Source organism: Mytilus trossulus, chromosome 1 (assembly GCF_036588685.1).
Source record: "Mytilus trossulus isolate FHL-02 chromosome 1, PNRI_Mtr1.1.1.hap1, whole genome shotgun sequence".
Classification (NCBI taxonomy): Eukaryota; Metazoa; Mollusca; class Bivalvia; order Mytilida; family Mytilidae; genus Mytilus; species Mytilus trossulus.
The window spans coordinates 104,595,852-104,615,368 of NC_086373.1; the positions used below are offsets into that span (position 1 = coordinate 104,595,852).

Genomic DNA, 19,517 nt, shown 5'->3' on the forward strand with positions numbered 1-19,517 from the left:
CCTGTGTTTTATTGCTGTTTTTATTTTGAATATTTAACGCATTACTGAACATTATACAATAGATAATAGTCTTCAATTCCAAATAATGAAGATGTTCAGATTTTAAGTTTACTGTTTATGGATTTAGCGATTTTCCGGCAATTTCCACGTGTTAGCCACTAATCAACAAAGACTACCTGCCATCCTATCAATTCTTATCAATTCTTGGGGCATACGTCTGTAATTGTCACAGTGTTGTGTAACCATATTAAAAAGGTCGACTCCATCTATAAAATCTATTATCAAATGAACTAGGATCAATTTTCCGTAGCCCTGTCACGAGTAGGGGTCTAAATTAGGGAAATTGATGAATTTGAGCGGCGATCGTGATTGGAACTCGCAGTCGTGGGTTATTCAATGTTTACTAGTAGATTCTGCGGGACCCGTATATGATTGTAATTCGACGTGTGTTATTCTGCACTGAAGATTTAAATATCTGTCTTCGATGTTTTGTTAAAGAAAAAGAAGATGATAATATTATTTCGGTTAAATGCTCGATCTGTCAAAATGAATGGAATTCGTGTTTTAATTTATGGATAATTAAAGGGAATTAAAGACACAGTTAAAACTAATAGTAAACCGGACATTAATCCATGTTAACGATTCCTTTAAATTAACGAGATATGTTGTCGAAAGAACAGAGAGGTTGAACGAATGTTACATGAATTTGTCGAATAGTTCAATTATCGTAAAGTGAAATGCGATAAAATATTCGTATGAAATAAAAAAAAAAAAAAAAAAATATTGAAATTCAAATAGCTCATAGGTTTTATTTTTGTAGATTTTCTTTGAAGCCAAAAAAAATTATATTTCTTACATAATCTTATAAAATGAAATGTGTAAAAAGAACAATAATGATTACATTTGTTGCTATTCACGTAATGAACTCTAACATAATTGAAGACGTCTTATTGATATGCAGTCATTGCTAGTCACTAAATTAACAAATGTAGTAGAATTTTCAGGGGCAATATTAAATAAAGGCAACAGTAGTATACCGCTGTTCAAAACTTATAAATCCATGGACAAAAAAACTAAATCGGGGTCACAAACTAAAACTGAGGGAAACAACGCAAACACATATGACATCAAAACCAAATACATGAAATTTGGATAGAAAAGTCTTATACGTCTTATAGTAATGTGAATTCACACTCAAATATAAGAAACAAAATATTCAATGCACACAAGACGCCCATTCCCTCATCAAAAGACTCATAAGGTGGCACTTCTGTAAATATAGACAATGCAATTTCCAACAGGAACTCCTTTTACGACTAAAACGGTACCTCTTTTACTTGGACATTTCGTCAATAATCATATCCTAGAATGGAAAGCTCTAATGCACTACTATGGTGGTTTTTTTTAAATGTCAATTTATAGGGCTGTGCGGCATATTTTAAACATTCATATACCCCGAACTTCGAAGAGTTAAAAAAAACTTCAAGTAAATTCTATACTACTCCTTCTTTCACTCTGGGTTTTCCTCAGAATTCAATTTGTCCTCTATTCGGGTTTATTAATACTGGTAGTATCCTTAAGTTATGTTTCAATTAAATGAAACTTAAAGATCGTGTCTTAGAACCAGTACGTAAACAAAACAAAATATGTATGAATGTTATCTCCGCAAAAAGGAGCGTGGTTTTTGAAACAGTTGTATTTACAAATTGCAACCTATGAATATCGCGTTCTAGAAGGAAACATTATTTTTTATACACCATCATATGATTTAAAATTATACAAATTTTGTGAAAGAATAAGTTAAATGCATTATAATGACGAATAGCACTGATATGTAAGATTTCGTATTTCTTTTTACATGATTAGTATAAGAAATCATCAAACAAAAAGTGTACAAAATGATATTCTTCAATTAAAACAAATTATCATAATTTGTTTCAATCTTGAATAATTGGGTTTTGCTGTATAACGTTTGGACTTCTTTAACGTTAGGAGACTCGACATTCCTGGGTTTTACTTTAAGGGACTGTGTTCGTATATATTATATATTTTTTCATCTGTTTTACATATAAAAATATAAATTCCTTTAATAGAACTGTTTGGTAACATATTCAGTTATTCAATATTGTCAATATGTATATCGTAATACAGATTTAATTTCTTTAAATATCCCAATGTAGTCCCCTTAAATAAAGTAGATATGTAATGCCTTCTTTTACTTTGGTGGACCCACAACCAATCTGAAGATACTATAAAACTGAAGTAAAGTAGAGCTATAAAGCAATTTTGTACTTCAAGGGACCCAAAAACTATAGATATGGTTAAGGAAATAATTAAAAGAAAGTATGCGAGACAGTAATTCCCATGGCCACATTTTGCGCCCCTCAAGTTAATCGCATATTTATTTTTAAATTGCTATTGCTATGTTTATGACCAATCTCAGTAAAGACAAGTCATTGTTACATTTGGTTGATACATTCAACAATACATACCGTTATCTTAATGATATTTTGTCGTTAAATAATCAAGAGTTCTCTTAATATACTAACGAAATTTCTACCTAAAATAAATCTAATATAAACAGCAGTAGTTTTTTAGGTTTATATATTTCAGTTTCTAAAGAGAAACTCCAAACATAAATTTCCGACAAAAGTGACGATTTTTCATTCCTTATTGTTAATTTTATTTAGACGGCGATGTTCCATCATACGGTGTTTACATATCCCAACTCTTTCGTTTAACAGTGTGTGAAGTGATGTCATAGATTTGAACGAATATAATCAATGCATTATTGGTAAATTATTAAGTCAGGGGTTTCGTGAACATAACTTATTTTAAACGTTTAATAATTTTTTTTATAAATAAAAGACTGTGTTATTAAATTTGGTTGTTCCTTATTAAAAACCGTACTAAATTTCCTAAATTTTACGATGATATCGTACAAGATGCGCGAAAAAATCACTATGTGAGTTTAATAAACTCATCGAACATTTAAACAAACTTATAAGTATAGATTATATTATCAATGTTGTAATTAGATCTTTGGCTTGCTACAAAACCTGGTTTAACCCACCATCTTTTCTTAAAATGTCCTGTACCAAGTCAGGAAAATGGCAGTTGTTATCTTATAGTTCGTTTCTGTATGTATTGCGTTTTCGTTTGCTTTTTGTTGCGCTTCAGTGTTTCTGTTGTTTCATTGTTTTCTTCTTACATTTGATGTGTTTCCCTCGGTTTTAGTTTTTAACCCGGATTTGTTTTCTGTCAATCGATTTATGACTTTTGAACAGCGGTATACTACTGCTGCCTTTATTTGAATATTGTTTACATTGGCACAAATGCCGATTTTGTCACCAGCAAATTAAAACATCACTAAATTAGTATTCTTTTCAAAAGGTTGTATACACATCCACGTTCATTTTTTTACAAAGAGATTACTTTATCTGTATATAACATTATACATAGTTATTAAACGGTTAAATCCAAACTATCCTACTGCTTGTCGATACTTATAGTTTTGCATTGCACAAGTCATAACTTCTTTGACTGTCCATGACGTCGAAACACTGAATCCCTGTGATATGTTTTAGTTGATTTAGTTTTTGATGCATGATTTTTTTTAATATAGTAGCAACTTTTGGTGCGCGACTTTTCTAGAAATTAAACAAGTTACTCGATTGATCACTCTGAAAAACAGCTTCTTCTTGGGGATCAAATTCATAAACAACCAGGTATTTAGAAAAGTTGTTAACCAAAAGTTGTTGCCTTTTATGTAATCATTTGCACTTTATAATTACTTTTCCTTTGTTTATAAAAACTTGTTTTGCCCCAGTAAACTATTATACCCAACTGGATATCATCGCCCATTTGGGATATAAAAAATAATATAATACTAAACGTTCTTTTAGACCGACATTTAAATTCTAATCTTTGTGAAAAGGAAAAGGATCCATGTAATTAACATATCAATACATTTATTGCGTATGTTAATGACGCCGTTATAATATTCTTCCAATGAGACCGTTTCCACGAGTGACCAGTTGACATAGAAAGTCTTCTTCTTGAAAACAGCAAATATTGAAGATATACTTACTGCATATGTGATAAAGTGATTAAATCTTTAAATTAATTCTTGGCATTATTATCATACTTTTCGGCTAAAAAGTTTATCGACAGGTTGGGTACCAATCTCGCCTATTTAAAAGACGACTTGTTCCTGTATTGTTATGAATCACATGTTATGACCAAACTCAATAAAGGCCCGTCTATTTTCCATTTAATCGATCAATTCAACACCTCTTACCGTTATCATTTATTTTTGTTTCGTCAAATAATTAAGAGTTCTCCAACTATACTGCTGAAATTTACCAAAAGGAGCTTACTTTAAACGAATCAAATATGAACTGTCCTTTTCTATATGTAGAAATTTCAGTGGAATACGGGAAACTATAAAAAAAAAAAAAAAAAAAAAAAAAAAAAAAAAAAAAACCAACAACAATATCTAAAGAAAAGGATCGATTTTTCTTTCCCAATTGTTTGTTTTTTCCATTTTTTTCAGGTGATGATCTTCAGCGCCATTTTATATAGGTATTCGTTACCTCAATCGTTCGTTATGTCTGTCTAGAGTAACGTTTTAGATTTCAATAAACGTATTCTATGTATTAATGATACATTATTCATCCAAGGATATCGTTACCCAAATTACTCAATATCGTTACTAAATTCCTTCATATGTACAAAGATTTGGTTTGGAAGTTGGCTGTACCCGGGAAAACTAATTACAAACGGGATAAAGCCCATCCTAATTTTATGGGGATGTTGTTTTACGAGCCCGTTAATTTTGGGTACTAGCAGGATAAACTTATCGATCCGTTACATAAGTTTGTCTAAACGGTTACTACTTCAACATTGTAATTAAAACTTTGAATATTGCTTTTTTCGAAATATATATGAATAATGTTATCAAGATATTGAACCCTACCTAAATATTATTGTTTCATGCATTTGTACATTTACGGTCCTACAATTTGTCGGTACCTGTTGCACAAAGTCATGTTTTTTTCTGACTGTTAATGACGTCTTTACACTAAATCCAGTGGATGACAGATGTGTACTGATTAATATTTTAATCTTAAAGTCGTATGGAACAAGTTTTTAGAAATTTTTAGTAAATCATTCATTGCATGACCTGTATGCGCGTTTTTTTTAATGGATTGTGACATAAATGTTGAAAATGTGACTAATAATTGAATTGTTAGAGCCAAGTTATTTCTATCATATATTTTCCATGCCTTCTCATTTGTTAATTAAACTTTTCCTTAACATTGTTAAATGATGTGTTGTATTAACTATGTTCCTTAAAGGGACGTTGGCTATGAGATATGAAAAAAAATGGAACATGATTTTGTTTGGTTCAATTAAAAATAAAAATGGAACAATGAAACAATAATTCGCTTTTGGCAGCCAATTTGGTTCAAGTTCGTCATTGCTGATGAAGTATTGACTTGCAAGTGAATAATTCGGCATCATTGAATCCGTATTCATATGACCGGCAATTAAAGTCATAATCTAAAAATTGGTTATGCATGAATTAGTCGTGTTCAGCTTTTAAAAGGTAAAGAATGTAAACATTGAAAGTCAAATGTAGGTAAACCATTTCATTGACTGGTTCGGTCCACCAAAAAAATCATTCTTTTACAGGAAAAACACCAATTGCACAAGATCGCTATCTATTTATAATTATGTTCATGTTTATATCTGGTTGTGTAACAGTCTTCGAATGTCATCTAGAAAATTAAAAAGATGGCTTCTAGACTAAAATAGACACACAATTATCATATATATTATCGATAACATGCATTGTTTGTGGTCGTTTTCGTTTTTAGTGGATAATAATAATATATCATAATAATTATTTATAACTGTTTATGTAAATGTCCTTTGGTTTTGTGAGTCTTTGCTTACTCCTTGGTTTTAATTGTTATTGTCTTTTAGACTGATTGTGATTTGTATAGACGTTTTAGTATGCTATAAATCAAATATGAAAATTTGAGTTAAATTAGTAAACATGAACTTGACAGTGTATGCCCCTTTAAGAACTACACGTCTTTACCTTCCAATGCACTCTTGGCTGTATTCTTTCATCATGTTTTTCCTCGGACTTGCGCTGTGCGGTGGCTGAAGTCCCTTACGAGAGGTCTCGTAACTTCATACTGAAAAATATCTGACACTGCCAATTAGTGAACAGAAAAACAATTATTCAATAGCATTATATTTAAGCAGATTTTGATAATAAAAATGATTTTCTGTTACAAGAAAGTCCACTTCTTTTATAGTACAACTTTCAAGTACTAGTATATAAAATATATTCAACCTTTTCTTTTAAATTTGTTTTGTCATAGCTTTCAGTGATTGCGAGTGATATCAGATCTGTTTTGTTTTTTATGTTTTAGCTCCTATTTGTTTTTCTCTCATTGGTAGTTTTCCCGTTTTAAATTAGCTATTTCGGTGTCTGTAATAGCTCATTTGCGGTGTGGGTTTTGTTCATTGTTAAAGGTCATACGATGACATAACGTTGTTAACTACTACATTAGTTGGTGTGTGATAGGGAATCGTGTCATTGGCCCTCATATCATATCATGTTTACGAAGAAATATCCCACTTGGATGGTTACAAAAATGCACAACAAAGCAGCAAGCAGATAAGCATATCAGACAACTTGCTTTTGCATAATTTAAGCATAAAATATGGTTCTTTCATTAATTGATTCGTTTTTCAATATGTTGTTGATGTCTTTTGTCATTACAACAGGCATTATATTTGCATGGCTTAAGACTTTGCGCATCAACTTTGACGATAAATGAATCATGGCAATTTATTCAAAATGTAGTGTGCTGAATGTGCATTATTTATGTATTATAAAAGTAACTACAATTCAAACTGAAGTCACATCAAATGCTGATAATCATTCAACTGGTATGTAGAAGCTATCGTCAATCAACCATAAATAATAAAGGATCATGCTGCAGATAATATAATATTGTAATATTTCCTATATATAAGTCTTTTTGATAACTGATCAAAATAAATATTCATAAAGTAAATAAAGTCAAGACGATGAACGACGTTACTCGTTTGTTTTACTGTTTCCAAAATAGTGTCAGTAGACTTCGTCAATCACTTTAAAATTGCCAAGAATTGTTTTCGACCTGTATGATCTACGAATCATGACGAGTATTACTCTATCCAGTGAGAGAAAATATTGTGAGATTAACAAAAACTATTGTAACTGTTAACGAAAAATGTTAATGTCCGCTATATAATTAAAAGATCCTATTCACAGAAATTGCAATGTTATTGGTAATGTTCTAACCCGTTTACAAAACGAATAGGTACTCGACTAAAGAATAAACTTTTTCAAAAGTCAATCGAGGTTCAAATGACCTCTTACAAAAAAATGTTAGGTTTTCAAAAACGTTGATCCTCATTCTAATTATTCCAATAAAGAAACATCTGGTTATCAAGTATTATCAAAGTGCCTTTTAAATTTGGAAATCTCATAAATTGATACTTATTCAATTGGTATGCGGCAATATTATATTTTCAGGTTATATTTCAATCGCTGGCAAACTACACTTTACAAAAAAACCTTTAAAATTGAACACTGAAATCAAAGAAGGTTTTTTATGTTTACAGCTCTGTGCTAGAATACATTTATTTACGGATGCAATGTTCATCACAATATACAATCTGTAACACATTTGGGACCAACTCGAAGAATTTATTACAATTTCGAAAATGTTTTTTTCAGGAAAATCGTGGTCAACAGCAATGTAAAACAATTGTACATTTACTAGTTATACAGTTCTGTTTAATTATGAAGTAGATTTTAGCATTCACATGATTGCGTTTCGTTCATTCACCGAAAGTATAAACACACAACTCCACAGCCTTACCCTCGATGATATATTCGATGTAGGATGCTGCAGTTTAAGATATTGTAAATTTGATTGAATCATCGCAATTCAGTGATCACTTAAAAATAGACGCTCCAAAAGACCATCAATTTCATAAATTAAAAGAAAAGGAAACGGTAAAAATCCTTGTGACACAAAGCCGATGCGTATGGTGTCTTCAAAATAGCAAGAAACACATTTGATCTATAACAATATGCCTATTTAACGGCTATCAAACGAGAGTATTTAAAGATTTGAAAATACATTCTATTTTTCCATATTTCCCCTGATATTATCGCAAAATCTCGATATCTGTCAGCGGGCTTTAGTCCTGGGGCAAATAACAACTGAGGGATAGTAACAGAGCAGATTTAGGAAAATGCATGTTGTTTATACATCACTTACTAGTATGTGTGTGCATCATAAATGAAAGTCGTAGCATGTGAAATGCTTTAAAAGATCTTACATTTCAATTCAAACTGATTCAATATAGCATCGTGGTGTTTCTGTAAATATTAACAGAACTGTCGATATCCTTACCAAATATGTGATAATACGGGGTTGCAGTCAATAAAAAAATGTATTGGATGATACAGCTTATCATATAGGCTTTATACAAATGGTCTCTTTCATCTTTTGTCAAGGAACATGTATTGACGTTTGGTTTGTTTAGTATAAATTATCAGGATTGCCACAATTTGAACCTTTGTGGTGAGTAAGCGAAGCGAACAAGTTAAAACTTCACATTGTGTTGAGCCGCTGTTATCTTATGATTAATATATACCATTGACACTTGTCTCTGAAAAAACATATATAGATAAAGGCAACAGTAGTATACCGCTGTACGAAATTCATAAAACCGATTGAGAAAAAAAAATCCGGGTTATAAACTAAAACTGAGGGAAACACATCAAATATAAGAGGAGAACTACAACACAACAGAAACACAACACTAAAAAGTAACACACACAGAAACGAACTATAATATAACAATGATCATTTTCCTGACTTGATACAGGACATTTAAGGGGGGGAAATGGTGGATTGAACCTGGTTTCGTGGTTTACCAAACATCCCGCTTTTATGGCAATGAAAATATACTTTGATATAACATAATTGTCATTTGAATAGAAAATAGAAAAATCGAAATATAACGGAATTTTGCGAACGGTTGACATTCCTTAAAATATGAGCTAAGTACATTCTGTTATATTTATGAAATCCCAGTAATCGTTAATAATTTCTGCTTACTTCTCAAAGCCGTAATACGAGAATTTCTTAGCGATTGAGCAGGTTGGTATAGTCGAAGGGAAGGACGAACATGCAAATTATTACTATCAACATATTTTTTTTCGTGAAATCAGTGTAAGCATTCAACGGTTATTTTTATTAGAAAGATCGCAGTGTTTACTTTTTTCATACATCTTCAATTAACAATGTACTGTAATTTAAAATGTTTAGACATTATTATAATTATTATATACGGCATGTCACCATTTTGAATAGAAAGAAAATGTTTATAGGTTTTCCGATTTTGTCAAATCAGAGCTGTTTCATTTTCTTTCTTAACATGGTAGACATTCCGCTCGTGAAAGTTGATATAGTTTAAACCCACTAAGAAGGTAAAATAGTTAACAGGTGTTGTTTCCGTTAATAGTTGGCAGATTCATAGTCGATTAAGTCCTTGTCAGTAGCAAAGGAGTCAACTATTAGCTAAGAGTTGTAATTTAACTATTGAGATGAGGATTATTTTAATAGGGTAGAAAAGTTGTGTATAAACAATCCCACTGCGGGATTTTCTGGTTGCCTTGGGCTGTTGTCTGCTTTTTGGTCGAACGAGTTGTTGTTTTTGACACATCCTCCGATTCCATTCTCTATTTTATTGTTTAAGTTTACAATTGAAAAGGTCCATGGGAATTAATTGCCAGGTACAAAATAATGTATTATAACAGAGCTTGTATTGGGATTTCGTTTGAAAATGAGCATAGTTATTACACATTTAGTTTGTTGATTTATTCAACAAGTTGAATGAGACAATCAAATGCCTGGCACCTCTGATTTCTTTTGAAATATAAAAATATTGTTTAAAAACCGACTGATTAATGGTGCAGGTATTGAAATAGAAGAAAAATATATAGATTTTTTAAGAAATTTCTTTTTTAATTTCCAAAATAAACCGATTGGAAACAAACTAAGAACGTAAGGAGAGGAATTTGTATAAGTAACATGTCATTTGTTTTCCAATCCATATATTTTATTTATTTATCTGTTTCTGTACCTAGTCAGGAATATGACAGTTCTTATCCATTCATTTTTGATGCGTTTTGTTATTTGATTTTGCCATGTGATTATGGATTTTCCGAAGTTATTTTCCTTTAAGTTTAGTATTTTTGTGATTTTACTTTTTTCTGAATAAAATATTGTTTACACTAAACTAAGAATGTAAAGTTGATTTTTTATATTGATAAATGTAGATCGATACACTACATTATTTTATAAATATAACATTGAAGAGGCACTAGCTGTCAAATTGATGTTCACCGACTCAAATTCTCACATAAGATTTATAACAATGTAAAACATTTATCCAAATTAAAAAAAAAAGTCTCAAATAAACAATTTACATGGCTTGGGATTGATAATATGTAGCTTCGTTTCGTCTGTATTTTAGTCTAGACTCCTTTTAAATAACTATCGAGATGTTCCCGAAAACAACCGACGATCAAATAACACGATATAAACATAAACAAAAATATAAATAGATACATGGACCTCGTGCAATTGGATATGTCTATGTCTGTATGATTTCAATTTTAAGGTTAAGAAAAATAAGTTAATTTCAATTTTACATGTATAAGAATGTTTTTTTTTTGTGGATTGAAACGTTCAATTTAATTATTTACCTTTGTTTCACTTTCAATGTTAACATTGTTTTATTTTAATAGCATAACACGCATTAACCATTCATAATCCATCTCTAGTTAAGGGATTACATTGAAGATCAAATAAATACGGATTCAATGAGGTCGAATTATTTACTTGCATGTGAATAATTAATCATCGATGTTTCTTACCTTATTTTCACAAAATTGAATTATACTGGCTGTTAATAGCGAATTATGATTGAACAAAAAAAAATCATAAATTAAAGTTGGTATGCATCTCGTAGCAAGTGTCGCGTTAAGAAATAGTGATTTCGTAAGGAACAAAGTAAGATTAAGAGATAGTTTTCTACCCATTGACACCTTAAATAATCCCCAGAAAAAAGTTATGTCCCCCTCTGTAAAAGTGCACGGTTGAAGATGACTTTCAATTGCTTTGAAATGTCATTTTTTTTCTAAACGTAGACAAAACTGTATAGTCTAATTTTTCAACAAAATACCTGGTGAGGAAAAATTCATATGCAGGCGCTTATCAAATGAATCCCCTTTTTTCTAAATTTGTGTTTTTGTGTTTTAATTTACTGGTTATTAATAAATATCTTGGTAGCATTTCAAAAATTAAATCGATATATGATTTGGATTGATTTGATTTTAAAAAAATCGTTTATACAACAGAGCATGTCGCACACGTCACTGTTCATAATGGTACAATGGTATTCATCTCTATGAAAACGTTTGCATACGCCATTATAACTTGGTTGACCATTCGTAACAGAATATATGTATGTCGTAAATGGTGACACGTATATCCCGCTAACATGCAGTAGACACAATTTCGTTCTCCGGGTCCTGTTTATGAAACTGCCAATGTGATTTATCATCGGGTTATTATTTGTGCTCAGCTTCTCGACAGAAACAATCAGTGGAACAATACGTTGGTAGACCGAGATAACGAATATTTGAAAAATATTGACTGATACAGTAAAATGATGGAAAAGGGAAGGAATACTGCTTTGCAGCAGACCAGCTATGGACCCCAAAATCAGTTTTTTTTTTTATAAATAAACGTGAGGAACTCAATCATTCACTCTCCTATTCCGACCGGACGCGACTTCAAATAATGCAGAACCAAACACGTCCACTCCTTTTCAGCATCGATTTGGTTGACAGATGAGATGGAGAAGTCCAGGTGACCATATTTTTAAACCCAAGTCAACACTGGGAACAACTGGAATTATCTACCAGTAAGAATTCCAATGGACTTAGTATTGTAAAAATTTTACTTTATTTTTATTTAAAAATTGTCAACCTTTTATCAAAGTGAGTTAAGGGCAAACAATAGCTGATTAGCTGTCAGATGAAAATATATAATAGATTTAACAGTAATATATTCAAATCCTGCGATAGACAGTTACAATAACACCGTCATCATTATTTAAAAAGGAGATAAATAATTATAATAACGGTGTCATCTTTTCTTTCATCAATAAAACCAGCTGTTTCTACATATAAAATTCTACTTTGGGCAATTCTATATATCCAAGAGTTGACATCTATAGTAATTTGGTATACAATGGTCTCTGAGAGGTTTACGCTAATTTTCAACAGCTAATGAAACTGTAAATATAAAGACACTAATCCTATGGAAAAGAGAAGAATTGGAGATATTCTTGAAAAATGCGAGACAATTTGTTTAAATTTGGTCCGATTGTTTCTGATGATTTTAAAGCGGTATAAAAGTCACTGTCATAATTTGTTAATGATTAGCTTTATTTTGGTATTCAAGAAAGAAGGGAAATCACTACTATATTTATTTTTCTGTTGAATTAATTAACTATGTTGATAACACATTGTAATGTGTGACTACCGAGTTGTATATTTAAAGTGCCCTTATGATGATTGGTTTTATTTTTGTTGTTCTTGAATATCTCATAGTTGTTTGCACATGCACTGTTATTTTCATTGTCGTTTATTTGTGTTCTATTATTTGAAAAGGTTTTATTATTTTAATGGAAATTGTAGAATTGCGTTGATAATGTACAGTGAATTTATGTATCTCCATTAACATATAACTAGTAAAGTGTTTAATATTATATTTCAATGCATTTTTTAAACCTCTCGCACATGATAAAAAATGAACATAACATATGCAAATGTAATGCCAATTATATATTATAAATTCCCGTTGAATATTATGTCCTTGGAGAAAAACTAGAGGAAATGTATTTGCATTTCAAAGTTAAGCAGACTTAATGCATTTCTCGGAGTTTGAAACATAATCGCCTTGTAACTTTTTCCAGTAACATGTGCTCTTTTTACTGACTTTTTAAAAGATATTAGTTATTTTGTAATCAAAGCAGATGTTTTAAAACGAAGGTTAACTTAGTTTTTTATTCATACTGGTGTGTTAAAAAATAAACAGAGAGCAGAAATTTGAATACAGATCAGGTTTTGTTACATCAATGAATTCCATCCCCTGTTTTATTCTTTTCTGTTACATTATTGATAGTGATGTAAATTCGTAATTTTAATATGTTTATTATGTTAAAGATGCAGATGATGCCAGAAATCTGTAAGAAGAACAAGGCTTTAGTTCCAATAAAACATATGACACAAAATAAATGTCTGATACTTATCATGAAACCATACATTACATGAAAACATATCCAAAAACAAGAAGTTAGAGATAATATACAGTGACTGACTCAGCTCTAGGAAAAAAAGTTTTGAAGAAACTAATTTGTATGACAATTTGTCCCGAAGAGGGTCACTGACATGTCTGTATAATAGACCAGTCAACAGATCTTGAGTTATGATAGCTTCTAACGAGATTTTAACCTCATTAAAGATGGTCAAAATATTTTACGGTGAAGTTTTAAGAGTGTCTGTCATTATTTCTGAATAGTAATTTTCACTGAATGGGATGACAATTTATTAATTTTGTAATGAGAAATTGTCATGTAATCTTTACGGATTGTTTTCCCCTCTGTTAAACAATGATAGACTTTTGAGGGTTTAAATATATGCCCGGTTTGCATGACACTGTTGCATTAGACATGCTTGCAAATTTGTAAGGAAAAATATAAACTATATTCTTGATATTGTCTCCTTATTAGCATATTGAGGAGGTGATATTATAATCTGTCAGTTGCTATCTTATTGTGTTTTCTTGACATAAAGTGTTGACCGCATGTCAGACAGTATCAAGTCGTCCTGACAATATGCTTCCATCGTCTGTTTTGGTCCATATATTCTAACATATGGTATTAAGCCACACTCCGTATGTTGATTTTTGCGTAAGAGAAGAACGAAAACGCATTCGTTTTAATAAGTAGCTGTGATTTAATTTCAAATTATTCAAAATTAGCTCATATTAATACGTAATCAGTTTGTTTTTACAATTAATTGAAAAGGAGCGTGAAGATGAGAATCCGTCATGACTAAAGAAGTCTTTGTAAAGTTTGGAACTGTGTCCTTGCATCTCAATAAGATTAGTATTAATTAGAGGTTTATTTCCCTCTTGCTGGTCCCTTTGTAATAATAACAAGTACCATTTCTAGTAGTCTCTTGAATTACATGGAAGCAATTCGTCTCCTGCGGGTTAGACGCATGTATTACACACGTCAACTTATTTTTTGAAGATGGAGAAACTTGGATGCGGGTTGCAATTTCTTCAACATATCTGATGCTTAAAGAGTCCAGGTGCCGACAGCTGCAGGCAACGAACGAGATTTCGGATAGTCTATGATGCAAATGATATCATTGGTTTCGTAATACTTTGCAAACGATCTTTCTTGTAACTCAACTCTACGCCATCATTTGAATGACACCCCTCCATTTACATGCAGCATTTTGTTAAAATTTACGATGTCTTTTTCATTGGCAATACATCTTCATATTGTATGGACTTTTAAGAAGCAATAAATCATCTGATAGGGTGAACATGTAGCGTTTCTTCTGTGTACAGTTCTTTTTATTCGATCCCGTTATGTCTTTGTTTATTCATCTCACCTGCCAAACAGGCTCTTTTCTACATCAATGTGCATGGCGTCACCTTCTGACAATAAAACAACAGTCTGCCTAGATTTTTGCCTATTATTCTATAATAATTACCAAAGATAATCGAAATTTTACGCAAGAAATTTTCGAAAAGATATAACAAAAGAAATACATGAACACGAAAAACTTGAAGAAGTAAAATTTTGTTCTAACATGTTACACAGCTGCAATCATCTTATAAGTTATGAGGCACAATATGCAGATTATTCAGCCTCAAAATAATTAAGCTAGCTTGAAATTAAAATATAAAGAACAGAAATCAAATCAAAATGAGCAATCTGTCGACATAATAATACAAATCCCTCAAAATACCAGGTGAAGTAAACTATCTTAGAAAATCTCCTACGCAGTTTTTTTATGCACAAACGACTGCATTTCAAATAATTAGCCATAAAAGTGTGATATAAAGCAAGTTTATTGGATTAAATATTCACACAAATTTATTTTATTAATATTTAGCTCATAACGCCGGTTCACATACCATCTATATAGTTGCATGAAATTTGCCATGCAAAATGATTAGAGTAACCCGCCTTTGCATGCACTTCTGCACACTATTGACACCTGGTGGCGCTGGTGAATTGTAACAATAGCAACGCGTCCTATTTAATGTTCAATTTGCAAGCGGGAAATAGAAACTTGTAATGTGTGCACACATACTACTTATTTTCAACTAAGGAGGTGGCACATTTCGCTAAATAAGATGAAAAAAGGCAAACTAAGGTAACGTTTTATCATTAAAAAATAGTAATATATCATTGTAAGATATACCAAAAAAAGTTACTATAAAATAAAAAGTTATAAATATATTAAACAAAGCATGTGCAAATTTTCTGCAGTTTGCTGTCAATGTAATTCTTATCAAAATGAACAAGTTTTATCTCTTTAAAATTAAAAGGATGTTTAAAGCAAGGTAAAAAGAAACAATAAATTCATAAAATATCTATAAAATAAAAAAAATCGCATGTATAATGGATGCAAATGCACAACAGTATCGTTCATTGTCGTGTTTACATCTGGCGAGCACATGCTTTTGTTGACAGATGACAGGTTCCCGCCATATGACGTCACAAAGGTTAGAGGTCGCCACCTAGTGGAATAAAGAAGTCGTCTGCTGAATGAAAACAATGCGATTTGCCGTTGGGAAAACGTGTTATTGATATGAAAGAACGTCAATGGAGATGTATAGGATTGTTTGATGAAACATTATACAATTGTTAAAAAATTTAAACAAAGTATGACAATGTTCTCCGGACCTGATAAAAATTGAAAGCTACAAAACAGCTCCATTCTAAAAAAAATAGTATTAAAAAGAATCGCTCCTATTGCCTGTCTTGCGACCTAACAAATCCATAACAATAATAATGTGTAGATGTATTACTCATCTTTTTAACAAGTTGTGAACCTTCTTTGTATAATAAGGGATAACCCCTCAAAATAATGACTCCCGCCCGGTTATGAGGTGTTAACAGTGCCAGTGGTGAATCCAGAACTTTTCATTAAAAAAAAGGGGGGCTACTATCAGTTAAAACTTCATTATCAACCAAATTTTCCCACGAAAAGGGGGACCCTAGATTAGCCTATGGTAAGCTTCAAATGTGAAAAGGACACATGTGATATGTAATTTACATTATTTGCAGAAACTTTTCCCAAAAAAGACAATTATATTGACAAAACACAACTATGAATTCATTCTTCTTTTTAGAAAGTTATTTCAAATACTTTAAATTCAGTAATTATTGCCTGCATTTATTAATACGATTTTGTCATTCTAGACTAATATGCGATATTGAGAAAAATCCTAATATACTAAATTTCAAAATGCGAGTTCAAATTATTGCGATTTTAACCCTTTCGCAATTATAAAAACATCGCAATAATTTCTGAATTTTCAGTATAAAGTATATATATTTAATGATTCCCCAGCCCCCTTTGTCTTTGAAGTTGAGGTTCATGTGGACCCTTTGGCTGAAATAATTGAATAGGCATGTTTACTTTAACCTATAATGGTTTACTTTTTAAATTGTTATTTGGATGGAGAGTTGTCTCATTGGCACTCACACCACATCTTCCTATATCTATGTTACCAGTAACAACAAACTGTGACACCTGTTGTGACCTTTGATTAGCTTTGGGTCGTAATAAAGGCAACATTAGTCAGTCTTCACGCTGAGTGGCAGTCCAGCCAGGCTTGTAAAATTGTTATTAGGCCTGTAAAAATCATATCTACATGCCAACAGAATGTAACTTAAAAAATATAAACTGAGCTCTGGGCCTGTAAATTTAACAGTTCATCGTGAAGACAGAGAAGTATATGATATCATAAACTTGTCATACAATACAGTTACTGATTTTGCCTCAGGCAATCAGGATAGGGCTTATTTAAACCCCGGTCTTGCAAGACCCTGCTTTTTTTAGCTGTATTTTCAATTTTTTATACAATTGCACCAAGATGACTGCTTTTATACACATACATTTGTATATATAACTATATTTTTTTTTATGAAAACCAAACATAAAAACTTGTGTAGTCTAAATCAAAGGTATATGAAATGCCCTGCTCAAGCTGCATCTAAAGACAATAATAACATTGAGGGAAGTGAAATTCTACAAAGTTTGCAATTTGATTGAAATTCTTTCAAATGCAGAGTTAACATAAAAGTGCTAAAAGCAATGATACATATATGTTCCAACATAAATGTCATTTACATCCTCATGCAGGAAAGGTATGTGCACAAATTAGAGTGCCAAAAGAACAAATGTATTCATACACACATATTAAGAATCTTACCACCTAATTTCATCAAACATGTACAGTTTTGTAAATTATGACTTTAATCTTTATCAATTTTTAGGTTTTTTTTTCTATGTAATTTAATTGCACAATGTATATGTAATCTGAACAAAAACATGTATATTTTTTTAAATAGGCTCAGATACAAGTCATAAACAGACAAAAAGATAGACCAACAAAATGTTGAAAGAAATAGTTGACTTGAAAAATTGGGTGGATTCAGGAGATGTCACTTGCAGTGACTTGAATACAAAGACAGCTGTTTGTAAGGTAATAATTACAACCATATAAATGTGTTAAAAAAAAATATTACTAATTCATCACCTTGCCTTTATAAAATCTTTTAACACTTTCCTTACTGAATTGTTTTTTCCCGCAACGTTGTGTGACCTGATCAAATTTCCGCGCGCAGTTTGCCTGGCCTGAATTAATTTGACGTGTGAATGGGAAAAAAATGACGTTTTAATAAAAACGTGTGTATCTTTGTTGTTTCTCATCAAATCGGTTTCAAACTCGATATTGTTACACTTAAGTATGAAAGGAGTGTTGCAATATAAATAAATTTACATGACAATACCTACTTTTGATTTTTTTTAACCTTTAGTGGAAAGAAAATGACGTTTGATTTGAGAAATCTATTTTTTTTTGTGACCGGTTTATATTTTTGCCTCCGATCTTCTAAATTAACAATACAAATGGAAATTAACAATATCGAGTGTTCCTTTATCGTAGTTTTATAGAAAAAATAACTCCAGAGTCAAAATTCTAGCTTATTAGTCAAAATAAATACGAATAAAAATGGTTTGACAAATTCCGCGGCGGCCATTTTTTTACCTGTACAATGCAATCACCAGATAGGAAGTTGTGTCCCTGGATAAGTTGGAGTTGTCTTTCTTAGTCCGATGTTTTCTTTGAATTTTTGCATGAATATTGATCTAAATTGACTATTGGGATCTTTTGTGGAATTTTTAATATTTAAATGGAGATATCTAATGATATTTTTTTCTGGTAAAATCAAAACTTTTGAGATTAATTTGTGCTTTTTTTTTAATGTGCAAATATTTTTTTTGTTTTGTTTTTTGTATCAAACCACTGACTGCATGGAAATATTAATTAAATGTAAGATAACCTGACACACCTATCCATGTACATTTAACACTTTAATAATGTGTTGATAAATTAAGTGAGACATAATTAAATGTTGAAAGACAATCATGAACTTTTACAAATAAAATTACTTTGAAAAAGTCAATGATTTATTTTTAAAATTATTTATTATAAGTGTCCTGACTCCATGGGATGCTAGAATTTCCACTGTCTTTGGTTTTGTATTGTTCAATGATGAAGATAATTTAATGTTCCTTATTAAAAAAAAAAATGAAAATGTCAACTGTAACAACAAATATAAATTATGAATATCCTTTCAACAACTTATATGTGAAAACCTTTTCAACAAATTATGTATATACAGACATGTGACAGAGTTGTCAAGCCACAACTGGAGATTTGGAAATTTTCAGCTGGAGTTTGGGCTTCATAACTGGAGATTTTTTAATCGACCTTTTATCGACGCACATAATGTTTTTTTTTTGTGTTTTCAAACTGTATATATCTTCTTTTTTTGTTAACAAAGCAATGGTTCCATACCTTTCAACACCTGCATAGCCATTTTTACTTGAAAAAAATAAAGATAATGGGTTTTTCAAATATTTATTACTATGTATAGTTCAAGAGTAAGTTGATAGCCATGATACATAGTTGGCAAAAAGTATCTCTGCTTAAGCTACATTGTCAACTTTTGGTACCACTACTAATCATGCTAGTAACAGA

At 31.0% G+C, this 19,517-nt stretch overlaps 1 protein-coding gene across 1 annotated transcript in view; it reads left to right on the forward strand.

Annotated features, from left to right (window-relative positions):
- Positions 1–15,986: 15,986 nt before the first annotated feature.
- LOC134695306 (uncharacterized) overlaps positions 15,987–19,517 on the forward strand; it is a 52,974-nt gene continuing 49,443 nt past the window's right edge. Inside the window, exons 1-2 of the mRNA XM_063556533.1 lie at positions 15,987–16,128; positions 17,824–17,957. Of these exons, the coding sequence (XP_063412603.1) occupies positions 17,868–17,957 (90 nt within the window). The 5' untranslated portion in view covers positions 15,987–16,128; positions 17,824–17,867. The remainder of the gene's footprint in view (positions 16,129–17,823; positions 17,958–19,517) is intronic.